The following is a 12,392-nucleotide window of genomic DNA, read 5'->3' on the forward strand; positions in this document are numbered from 1 at the left end:
CAAATGGTAGTTCTACTTATACCTCTTTGAGGAATTGACGTAGTGCTTCCTACAATGGTTGAACTATAAGCATTCCTTTTTCTCCACAACCTCACCAGCATCTGTTACTTTGTTTGGCTTTTTAATAATACAAATTCTGATAGGTGTGAGATGGCATCTCTGATAATAAGTAATATTGAGCTTTCTTCATTTGCTTGTTGGCTGCATGTATGACTTCTTTTGAGAAGTTCAGGTCTGTTCATGTCATTGCCCACTTTTAAATGTGGTTGTTTGTTTTTCTCTTGTAAATGTGTTTAAGTTCCTTATAGATACTGGATATTAGACCTTGGTCAAATGTACAGTTTGCAAATATTTTCTCCTATTCTGTGGTTTGTCTGTTTATTCTGTTGATAGTTTCTTTTGCTGTGCAGAAGCTCTTAAGTTTAATCAGATCCACTTGTCAATTTTTGCTTTTGTTGCAATTGCTTTTGGTGGCTTTGTCAAGAAATCTTTGCCCATTTCTATGTCCAGGATGCTATGGTATTGCCTAGGTTGTTTTTCAGGGTTTTTATAGTTTTAGGTTGTACATTTAAGTCTTTATTCCACCATGAGTTGATTTTTGTGTATGGTGTAAGAACAAGGTCTAGCTTCAATCTTCTGCATATGGCTAGCCAGCTATCTCAGCACCATTTATTGAATGGGGAGTCTTTTCCCCATTGCTTGTTTTTGTCAGCTTTGTCAAAGATCAGATGGTCATAGATGTGTGGCCTTATTTATGGGCTCTCTATTCTGCCTCTGCCTCATTCTTCTATGTGCCTGTTTTCAAATCAGTACCATGCTGTTTTGGTTACTATAGCCTTGTATAATAGTATAGTTTGAAGTCAGGTTGCGTGATTCCTCTAGCTTCTTCTTCTTCTTTTTTTTTTTTTTTCTTAGGATTGCCTTGACTATTCGGGCTCTTTTTTCGTTTCACATGAACTTTAAAATTGTTTTTTCTAGTTCTGTGAAGAATGTCGTTGGTAGTTTTGATAGGGACAGCATTGAGTCTGTAAATTACTTTGGGCAGTATAGCCTTTTCAATGATATTGTTTCTTCCTATCTATGAGCATGGAATGTTTTCCTGTTTGTTTCTGTTAGAGCAGTTTTGTAGTTCTGCTTGTATATTTGTTTCACCTCCCTGGTTAGCTGAATTTCTAGGTATTTTCTTCCTTTTGTGACAATTGTGAATGGCTTGCCTTTCTGATTTGGCTCTCATTTTGTCTATTGTTGGTGTATAGGAATACTAGTGAATTTTATACATTGAATTTGTATCCAGCAACTTTGCTGAACGATAGCAACATCAGCTACTGGAGGTTTTGGGACAAGACTATGGGGTTTTCTAGATATGGAATTACGTCGTCTTCAAATAGAGATAGTTTAACTTCCTCTCTTCTTGAATGCGCTTTATTTCTTTCTCTTGTCTGATTGCTCTGGCTAGGACTTCCAATACTAGGTTAAATAGAACTGATGAGCGAGGGCATCTTTGTCTTATGGTGGTTTTCAAGGGGAAATGCTTCTGGCTTTTACCCATTCAGTATAATGTTGACTGTGGGTTTGTCATAGATGGTTCTTATTATTTTGAGGTATGATCCTTCAATACCTAGTTTATTAAGAGGTTTTTACATGAAGGGGTGTCAAATTTAATCAAAAGCCTTTTCTTCATCTATTTAGATATTCACGTGGTTTTTGTCTTTAGTTTTGTTTATGTGAAGAATCACGTTTATTGATTTGCATATGTTGAGCCAACCTTGCATCCTGGGTATGAAGAGTACTTGATCCCGGTAGATTAGCTTTTTGATGTGCTGCTGAATTTGATTTGCAAGTATCTTGTTGAGGAATTTTGCATTGATGCTCATCAAGAATATTGAGCTGACGTTTTCATTTTTTTGTTGTGTCTCTGCCAGATTTTGTCATCAAGATGTTGCTGGCCTCATAGAATCACTTTGGGAGGAGTTCCTCCTTCTCAATTTTTTAGAATAGTTTCCATAGAAATGGTACCAGCTCATCTTTCTACATATGGTAGAATTCAGCTGTTAATCCATCAGGTGCCAGGCTTTTGTTTGGTTGGTAGGCCCCTTATTACTGATTCCATTTCAGAGCTTGTTATCGGTTTGTTCAGGAAAACAATATCTTCCTGGCTCAGTCTTAGGAGGGTGTATGTGTCCAGCAATTTATCCATCTCTTCTAGGTTTTGTAGCTTGTGTGCACAGAGGAGTTTGTAGTAGTTTCTGATAGTTGTTTTTATCTCTGTGGGGTCAGTAGTAACATTCCCTTCATCATTTCTAATTGTGTTTATGTGGATTTTCTTTCTTTTCTTTGTTATTAGTGTAGCTAGTGGTCTGTTTTACTAATTTTTTCAAAACAACAGCTCCTGGATTTGTTGATCTTTGAAATTATTTTTCCTGTCTCAATTTCCTTCAGTTCAGCTCTAATTTTCATTATTTCTCGTCTTCTGCTAGCATTGGGATTAATTTGTTCTAGCTTCTCTAATTATTTCAATTGTGAAGTTAGATTATTAATTAAAAATATGGACCTCTTCACAAATTTGTGTGCCATGCTTGTGCAGGAGCCATGCTTGTGCAGGGGCCATGCAAGTCTTTTCTGTATCATTCCAATTTTAGTATATGCACTGCTGAAGTGAGCACTGTATACTGATTTTGCATCCTGAAACTTTGCTGGAGTTGTTTACCATCTGAAGAAGCTTTTGGTCTGAGACTATGGGGTTTTCTAGATATAGAATCATGTCATCTGCAAACAGGGATAGTTTGACTTCCTCTCTTCCTATTTGGGTGCCCTTTATTCCTTTTTCTTAGTTGATTTCTCTGGCTAGAACTTCCAATACTGTGTTGAATAGGAGTGGTGAGAGAGGGCATCTTTGTCATGCGCCAGTTTTCAAGAGGAATGCTTCCAGCTCTTGCCATTCAGTATAATGTTTGCTGTGGCTTTTTCATAGATGGCTCTTTTTATTTTGAGGTATATTCCTTCAATACCTAGTTTATTGAGAGTTTTTAACCATTTCCCACTTGCACCCGAGAATACTCACCAGCAGTGCTTGCAGTTGCAGTGTTTATTCCAAGATAAAACACGTTTGGTATAAGAAATTCTTTTACCACCTCTAAATATCAAAGCACTGAATTCCTACATCCTGTTCAAGAAGGACAATCCTGAGCACATGATTAACCAGGTAAACCTCAGACTCGTGTTGATTAAAAGAAGGCTGGAAAAGCATCACACCCCAGGGCAGCAACATCTTCAGGGTCACCCATGTTCTGATGATGCCACACATCTTCACCTGTCTGGAAGACATTTTGCCCAAAAGCCTACTACCAATATCAGGGAAATGAAATGAAATCCAAGTAATCACTGCAAAGTTTGAGGCTTGCACAACAGCAAGGACGGTAATAACATCTGGAGAGAAATACATTGTTTTTTGCAGAATGTGATGCTCCACTTTGTGTTATTCTGTGCTTTGAAATTTATCACATGAAGAAAAGTATTAAATACTGATCATCATATACATTTCTGTTACATTAAGATTAGAGAGAAGTTCTGTTTAGAAATAACTCTAAGAACAGCTTTTTATGTTTTATTTTCACATTGAAAATTAGTCAGATTTGCTTCAGCCTCAAAGAGTATGTTTATGTAAAATTAAATGAATGCAGAAAGTGAGCTGCACTTTTTTGTAAATGGGAAATGGCTTAACATCAAGGGGTGTTGAATTTTATCAAAAGTCGTTTCTGCATCTGTTGAGATAATCATGTGGCTTTTGTCTTTAGTTGTGTTTATGTGATGAATCACATTGATTGATTTGTGCCTGTTGAAGCAACCTTGCATCCTGGGAGTGAAGCCTACTTGATCATGGTGGATTAGCTTTTTGGTGTGCTGCTGGATTTGGTTGGCAAGTATTTTGTTGAGGATTTTTACATCGATGTCCAGCAAGGATATTGGCCTGAAGTTTTTTGTTGTTGTTGTGTCTCTGTCATGTTTTGTTACCAGGATGACAATGTTCTCACAGAATGAGTTGGGGAGGAGTATCTCCTTCTCAATTTTTTGGAATAGTTTCTGTAAGAATGGTACCAGCTTGTCTTTGTACATCTGGTAGAATTCACATGCTTAGTAAGTTTTGATGAATGATATACACTGAGTATAAAAATTAATATGGGCTCTAGATAATGATGTCTTCTTCTAGAGAAGAGAATTTTACTTCCTTTTGGCAGGCAGAGTACAAGATGTACCTGACTCAGTCAACACTGGGTTTCAGGATTTGGTAGGGCTGGTGTAAATTTGATTTGCCCTTACTTCATACAGAATGCTTAGCTGGTCTGGTGCACTGTCTAAAAAAGCTGGAGTGTTTATCAGGGTCCCTTTACCTTGATGTTCCTAAATTTATCTCCAAAGCACCATTAAATCGTTTTTTACTTCAACTTCGAGCTGCTGCTGTTTACTCATTTGCTCCATAGCTTTTCCTTCATACATAGTTTAGGAGTTGAATAAATATCTTGAAATAAAATTATATGCAAAATTTTCAGATCGCTTCTCTGCCATTAGTCCTGGGGTTTTGGTTCAAGTTTGGATTGCTTTAGCAGTCCTAGGCAATATCCTCTGTCTCTCCAGCTCAAGAAACTGACACAGGTCCCAGGACACTACTTTGTGCTTGATCCCTAATCTTCGTGTCTTGAAGTAATAAATGTACTTGAGAGAGGAATAAATAAATAAAAAAAGAACAAGGTGAATGTGGAACTGACCTTGTTGTGGTTCCCTTTTCCCCAGGATTTGGGCCTCCCTCATTAAGAATTTAAGGGTAATCTTTCTACATTATTTTTCTTTAGCTGTGTCCCTTATAATGACCTTACAGTACCACATAATATATTCACAATTTGACACACCCATCACATCCTTTAGTTCTCATCCCTTAGCTAAAGAAGTGAGACCTTTCTCTGGACTTAGAGGGAAGGGTGAATTCATCTGAGGCTGATTTCCTGATGACTAGCCTCACATCTAAGGAAGTGGCCTTCTGCAAAACTCCAAGGATACTTGCTATAGTTGGATGCTTAAGGAAATTAATCTTAGTAAAATATAGATGCTGCAAATCAGGGCTAAGAGCTACCATGCAACTGTTTCATGCAGATGCAATCACAAGGCTTGGACACTGTCCACCACTCACTCCAGTGGAGGAACTGCTGCTTCATGAGCCATGGGTGAGATTGTGACAGACCGGAAGTGGAAAGTAAGGTTCTATTCTAGATTTGACCACTTTACATTTTGGTTTGACCTGGTGCTCTCCTATTTTTGAAAGCTAAAGTGACAGAACGGGATGTTAGTTAAGGTTCTCAATTGTCACATTTTAATGGATAGGCCCTGTTCACAGCAAGAGTTGGCCTAGTGCTTTTTTAAACTATGTAGTTTTATAAAGCTCCTTAGTACGAGGGCCACAGTATCTACTTTAGGGTCCAATGTCAGGCAGCCTCATTTGCATATGCTGCCCCGAAATGAAATGGATATCAGGTGACCAACACACTGAAATCACACTTGCTAGCGCTCCAGTATCTCTGATTTTCCTCCAATAAATGTTCATCCAATAGACTTGCCCTTGGTTTAATAACTCTGATAAATCCCAGTATTTGACCCCCAACCTTCCAGGGATTTGCAAAAACTTTTTCAGTCATGTGATGAAGGAATGCTTGCTCTCCAAGCTCCCTAAAATGTTATTTTTATATCCTATTTCAAAAATTTCATGTACTTTTGCATTTCCCTGTCTGTAGTTTCTCCAGACTTCAGAGTGACTCATCTCTAGAACTTCCAGAGTTCAACTGCTCAACTGAGGATTTGCACACTCTATCCTTCTGATGTAAATTCTGAAGGCTAAACACACACACACCCGCACCCACACATACTCCCTCTCTCTTTCTCTCTCTCCATAAGTTTTGAATCACTAAAAAAAATACATAGAATATGCCAATTTTCATTTGAACCCAGAGAATTCAAAGCCCACTGCATCTAGAAGTCCCATAATCATTTTAGATGTAGTGCAAAGAATTTGTTCCCTTACATGTTGCTAATTTGGAAATTGTTTAGGTGCTAACAGAGTTAGCAATACTTTTACTGAATACCTTTTGTTAACAACTTGACCAATATGAATCATGCAATTTGTGATACAGTATTTTGTGAACAAAACATACATGCTAAGATTTACCATTTCAGAACGCTTTATGCAAAATTCAACTAAACCCTTCTGGCACTTACGTTTGTGTCTAGAAATTTATATTGTTTTCCATAAATATTTTTAAATGAATTGTTGCACACAATAAGTAGGTCATATTTTAAATGCCAAGTCAGACCCATAGCCTCAACTTTGAAGTCTTTAGAAATAGAGTAAACATTTTTAAATAGGCAAAATAACCTAAAGTAACATAATTGGAAAATATAGAAATTCTACATTTTAGCGCCAATCTCAGGGACATGCCATGTTTATGTGACAAAAAGTAAAAGAAGAGCAGTTAGGATCTTTATTCACATATCTTGAGGAGATAGTAGGAGGAATACAGTTTTCATCTCACAGTAACATTTCTTTTGAAAAATTATCTTTCCTATTATCTCCAGGTCACATCTTACAAGTCCACTGTGGATTTTCGTTTTCTAAACCACTCTTTATAAATGCCTGTTTCCAAACTCTGTCCAAGGTCCACTGGCTAACTTGCCTTCTCTCTTAATTTTTCCTTTATTTCATTATGATTCTTTGGTCACATCACTTTCTTCCAGTTTACCCAAATATGATTCACCGAAGCTCAGGACTAAGGCTTGGAAAGACAGAGTGGGAGTGTTGGGAGGTGGGGCCAATAGACAAATAAAAAATTTCCCTTTTGAATGGAGATTGTGGAGAAGAATGAATACCCTCTTATGTTTACAAATCTCATTCCATTTTAAAACTAAAAACCAAAATGAAACCTAGTCACATTCACATCTACTTACAAATACAGGGCTTTTTCCTGTTTTGTCCTTTTCTTTTGCACCTTTGCCTGCATCCCACTTTTCTGAATTTATGTCAGCTTCATTCCACTCTGGCCAGATTGGGAATTTGCCCTTCTTTTGTTCAGTAGAACCAGGTTGTACATTACTGCCAAAAGGATAGAAACTAGACAGAGACAGAGAGTGGTGGATTAGGTTTAATTAAAATCTCTGAGGTCAAATATTGGATTAACTGCATAACATAAATCTGTCTTCTCAGCTGAGTCATACTAACTACATTTTTAATACAATCATACTTGTGGCTAGGAAGCTTCTACATGTTAAAGTTCTAAAGACTAAAATAACCCCAAAGAGTTTATCACATAAACTAAAGGGAGTCTTAGTCCCTACTTACTGAAGCAAGAATTTTTTAAAAATGATATACAGTATTATCAAATATCATAAACACAAACAACATATAGTTGATAAATAGCTATCTTCTCAGACTGATATATAGAATCCTGTCTATATATCTATCAGTCTACATGTACTTTTTCAAAAATTAAATCATTTTGCATATACTTTTTAAACTGCTTTGTACCACTTATCAGCATATTGTTAATATTTCTCATGTTCTAAATATTTATCTAAATATTAATTTAAGGTTTGTACAAGATCCTCTTGTATGAATATACTTCATTTCATTTAACTAAGCTTCTATATTTGGAAATTTGGGGGGGTCGATTTTTAAAATTTTTAAATTTTTCACTTTTATAAACAAGACTATAGTGGTTGTTCTTACTGCAAAATCTTTGCGTACATTCACATTATTTTGTTACGATAGATATTAATGAGGAGACTTCCTATTCCAAAGTATACGCATATTTAAGGTTTGCGATAGATTTTGAATAATTTTCTACTGGAAAGTTGGGCTTGTTTCCAACTTTAAATATATGTGTATTACAGTTTCCATATTGCTAAACCTTGAATGCTACTTTTTGTTCATTTTCATGATTTTTAAAGTGTAAAATAGGAATATTATTCAATTTTCAAGTTTTTAACTACTTGTGAGGCTAGAACACTGCCTATAGACCATGGGATAAGCAGTTAAAAAACGAGACTAAAATATCTATACAGCTTATATTCTAGTGGGTTCTAGATACAAATTAAATATCTTAAATTAAGTAAAATATACAATATACAATAACACATTGCTTATCAACAAGGATACATTCTAAGATATCCATTGTTAGGCAATTTTGTTATTCTTCAAACAATAGAGTGTGCTTATACAGACCTAGTAAGCATACCACACAATGGATACAGCCTGCAACACAGCTAGGCTATATGGTTCAGTATATTGCTCCTAAGTTATAAACCTCTACAGCTGTTACTGTCCTGAATATTGCAGGCAGCTGTAACACAATGGTAAGCATCTGTGTATCCAAGCACATCTAAACATAGAAAAATACAGTAAAAACATGGCATAAAAGTTAAAACAGAATGGTACACCTGTATAGCACGCTTACCATGAGTGGAGCTTGCAGGAAGTTGCTGTTAATGAGTCAGTGATTTGAGAGTGACTGTGAAGGCCTGGGACATTACTGTACACTACTGAAGAATTTATAAATATTGTGCACTTAGGGTACATTAAATTTGTAAAAACAACTTCTTTCTTCAATAATAACTTAACCTTAGCTTACTAGATGTCCACTCTTATATATGAGGCTCATCAGTGACCAAAGTGTTGTTATGAGGTGTGTGATTGTATTCAAACATGAAACTCTTAAGGGGAAATATAACACAGTGCAGGCAAACTGATGAGTTAAGGTACTCAATTTTTAAAACAGTGGTTAAGGAAAATTTCTATAGTAAGGTAATATTTTAATAATGAAAGAAAGTGAGGGATCAAGCTATGTGACTGTCCATCAAAGAATTCTTCAGATACAGGAAGGAAGGGTATTCCAGATGCAGAGGGCATCCTAACTTAGTTTAAGAGTAATATGGATGTCAGTATGCCTTAAACTGTGTGAGTGGGAGGAAAAGCAATGGAAGTTGATTGCAGAGAGCTACTACATGCGAAGGTTGTCAAGGTTACCTAAGCCAGGGGAAGGATCTTTACTCTGAGTGAGATAAGAAGCCAAAGGAGGGTTCTGAGCAGGGGTCCAAAATGATATTATTAGAATTTGATGATCATTCTTGCTGCTATGTTGAGAAAGACCAAAGGAAGAAGGGATACCATGTAGAAGGCTTTGAATTAAGAGGAGAGAGCTAAGGGGGGGTTGGACTGGCTTGGTAACTGAAGAGAAGGCAAGAAATAGATTCTGCGTATACTTTAAGATAGAGAAAGCAAACAGAGTTGATATTTCCTTACAGACAGAAGACTGTGATATGGAGAAAAATTGAGGCAGGGGGCATAAAGCAGCAGTGCACTGATAAATGAGATTTTGCTTTAGATGCCAAAAACACAGCCTTGAGGATACTGAGTAGGTAATTAGATGTCGGACTCTAAAGTTTGGGAGAAAAATTGGACAACAAGTGAAACTTTGAGAGTAATCAACATCTAGGTGGTATTTAAAGTCTTAAGACTGGATGAAATCATCAAGAAAATAACTACTTAAGGAAGGGGCACACCCAGGGATGCTAACAGCTTGTATAGATTGAGCAAGAACAATTCTAAATGGACCCCGACCACAATGCTGGGTCAGTGTCTTCAAAGCCTCCAACTAAGCCAGACATTTATTCTGTATTTTATGTAGCAGGAGCAGAGATTTAAAGTCCTCAGGGCAAGTCAGGGACCTAGGGTAAAAGGCAGAAATGTCTGGAACTCAGAGTTATTGGTAATTGTTAAGACTACCTACCGAGGAATATAAAAATATTTCAATACTCTAGTAATCAACAGAGTTGTATTTCTGCCCTAGTTCTCTATACATGAGGGTCAGAGAGATAAGGAGGAAATAACTGTGAACACTGAGAAAAGAAAGCAGTCACTGAATGTGGTAGACAGAATAACCACCAACTCCTACTTCAAATGCATACATATCTTAGTCCCTGGAAGCTGTGGGTATGTTACCCTCCATGGAAAAAGGGAGCTTGTAGATGTGATTAAGTATCTTGACATGGGGAGATTATGCTGGATTATCTGGGGGTCCCAGTGTAACCCCCAAGAGTGCTCAAAAGTGGAAAAAGGAGTCAGAGGAGATTAGAGGGAAAAGTGACTACTGAAGAAAGCAAAAAGGGAAAATTACTGGGTTTGGAAGACAGAGAAAAGTGGCCACAAGCCGAGGAATGTGGTCAAGTTCCAGAAGGTGGAAAGGCAAGGAAGTGGATTTTCTCATAGAGCCTACAGAAAGGAAGGCAGCCCTGCTGAGACATTGTTGGTAGCTCAGTGAGACCCATTTTGGACTTGTGACCTCGAGAATTCCAAATGAATTTATCAATGAATGTGTGTGTTTTGAAGCCATTAAGTTTGTGATATTTTATTCCAGCAGCCATAAGAAACTAATATACTGATGTAGGAAAAGCACAGTGGAACAGTGGAAGGTGATACCTTGGAAACCAAGTGAAGCTTTTTTTTTTTTAATGAGGACATGAGCAGGAGACCTAAATGCAGCTAACAGATCAAGCATGATAAAGTGAAAACAACTAAATGTTGAATTTAGCAACAAGGAAATGTCTTTCAAATATCACCTCCTGGAGGTGAGGGCTAGAGGAGGACTTTCCTGAACACCCTATTATAGCAAGGCACACTTCTCTGCATCATTTCATATTGCTTCATTTTTATACCACTCAATACTCTCACTAATCCTTTATGTGCTCACTGTGTGCCTCCACAAGTAGGATTTGTAAACTCTACTGTGGTAGGAACATGGGATTTTTTTGTTCATTTCCTCCATCGCCAGTAACTGGGATGGTACCTGGACAAAGTAATAAATCTATCTCTGTAACATCTATTTATATGAAATGAAACAACGAATGCCTACAATTTACATTTCTGATAATATCTAATTGAAACTCTGTCAAATTTTTATATGTAGGTAGAGATTGACCAGAGGCCTACCGATCCTGTTTCCATTTCTTTTGCAATTTGGCGAGCACTGTTATGTTGTATTCCAGCTTTGGGTTCATAAACATTCTGTGAGATACTTCTCCCTCTCTTCCTGCTCAATGTGTGCCTGAGTCCTATGAGGACACCTTACAAAATGGTTATAACACAAAATGAAAGGAGTGAGGAACTCTTATTCAGCACATGCAAAGCCAGCACTACATACCTGGTCACACTCTGGTATGAATGAGAAATATTCTTTGTAGTATTAAGTCAATGAGATTTGGTTTCTTCATACTATAGCATTGGCTCAAATAAAGAGTGCAATTATACTCTTAGGATTTGGATTTCCTCTTTCATATCTTTAATCATTATAAGCACTTGTGTGCTATATTACAGATTATTCTTCTATTGTCTTAAACTTTCAATTTTCGATTCTCTTGTTTGTTGTGACTTCTGCCAATATTTCGTATATTCTTTAATTATGAGCTTATACTTATCAGGGTTTTCTTCTCCTCCAGTCCTCTTCCTCCAAAGCAATCCTGTGTTGAGAAGATGTTCTTCCAATACAACATTGAGTTTTCTTCTGTCAGAAACCCCAAATGAATAAGCCATCTAGGAACCCATAGATAATGTAAAAGCAAGTCACAAACCTACATAAGTCTCAGTGAAAAGTTAGCTTTCTTATAGTCTTTCTGTGCTTAGGTGGATTTTCTCATTCATCTCTTTAAAGAGAATTAAACTCTCGGAAAGCCATATTTTCATCTAAGGTTAGAATACTTCCTTTCCTCATTTGGGCACAAGACCATGTCCTGTATATATTGAAACAAAAGATTCCAATTTTTTAAGACTGATAGGACTTCCCTCAGAGCCATGGCACTCCGATCATCGATTTTTATCTTCACTTCTGGAGCCTGAAGATCCTTATTCTTCTTTTGTTTGTTTGTTTGTTTTTAAGAAGCAGTGTCTCACTATGTTGTCCAGGCTGGTCTGTAAGTCCTGAGCACAAATGATGCTCCCATCTCAACCTCTCAAGTAGCAGGGAGTGCCAACATGCCTGGCTTTTATTCTTTATATACATATTTATAAGTATTTGTATTCTTTTCTTTTTTTTATGGCCTTAGTATTTTGTCAGGCTGGCCTCTAACTCCTGGGCACAAATGATCCTTCCACCTTGGCCTCCCAAGTATATAGGACTATAAGCATGTGTGATCCTGCACAGCTTTTTCTCCCTTTCTTTCTTTCTTTCTTTCTTTCTTTCTTTCTTTCTTTCTTTCTTTCTTTCTTTCTTTCTTTCTTACTTTCTTTCTTTCTTTCTTTCTTTCTTTCTTTCTTTCTTTCTTTCTTTCTTTCTCTCTTTCTTTCTTTCTTTCTCTCTCTCTCT

At 36.9% G+C, this 12,392-nt stretch overlaps 1 protein-coding gene across 1 annotated transcript in view; it reads right to left on the reverse strand.

Annotated features, from left to right (window-relative positions):
• ADGB (androglobin) overlaps positions 1-12,392 on the reverse strand; it is a 249,984-nt gene that overhangs the window by 195,347 nt on the left and 42,245 nt on the right. The window contains exon 2 of the mRNA XM_011959441.1: positions 6,988-7,150. Within this exon, the coding sequence (XP_011814831.1) occupies positions 6,988-7,150 (163 nt within the window). The remainder of the gene's footprint in view (positions 1-6,987; positions 7,151-12,392) is intronic.

The sequence above is a fragment of the Colobus angolensis genome, unplaced genomic scaffold (assembly GCF_000951035.1).
Source record: "Colobus angolensis palliatus isolate OR3802 unplaced genomic scaffold, Cang.pa_1.0 Scaffold493, whole genome shotgun sequence".
Classification (NCBI taxonomy): domain Eukaryota; kingdom Metazoa; phylum Chordata; class Mammalia; order Primates; family Cercopithecidae; genus Colobus; species Colobus angolensis.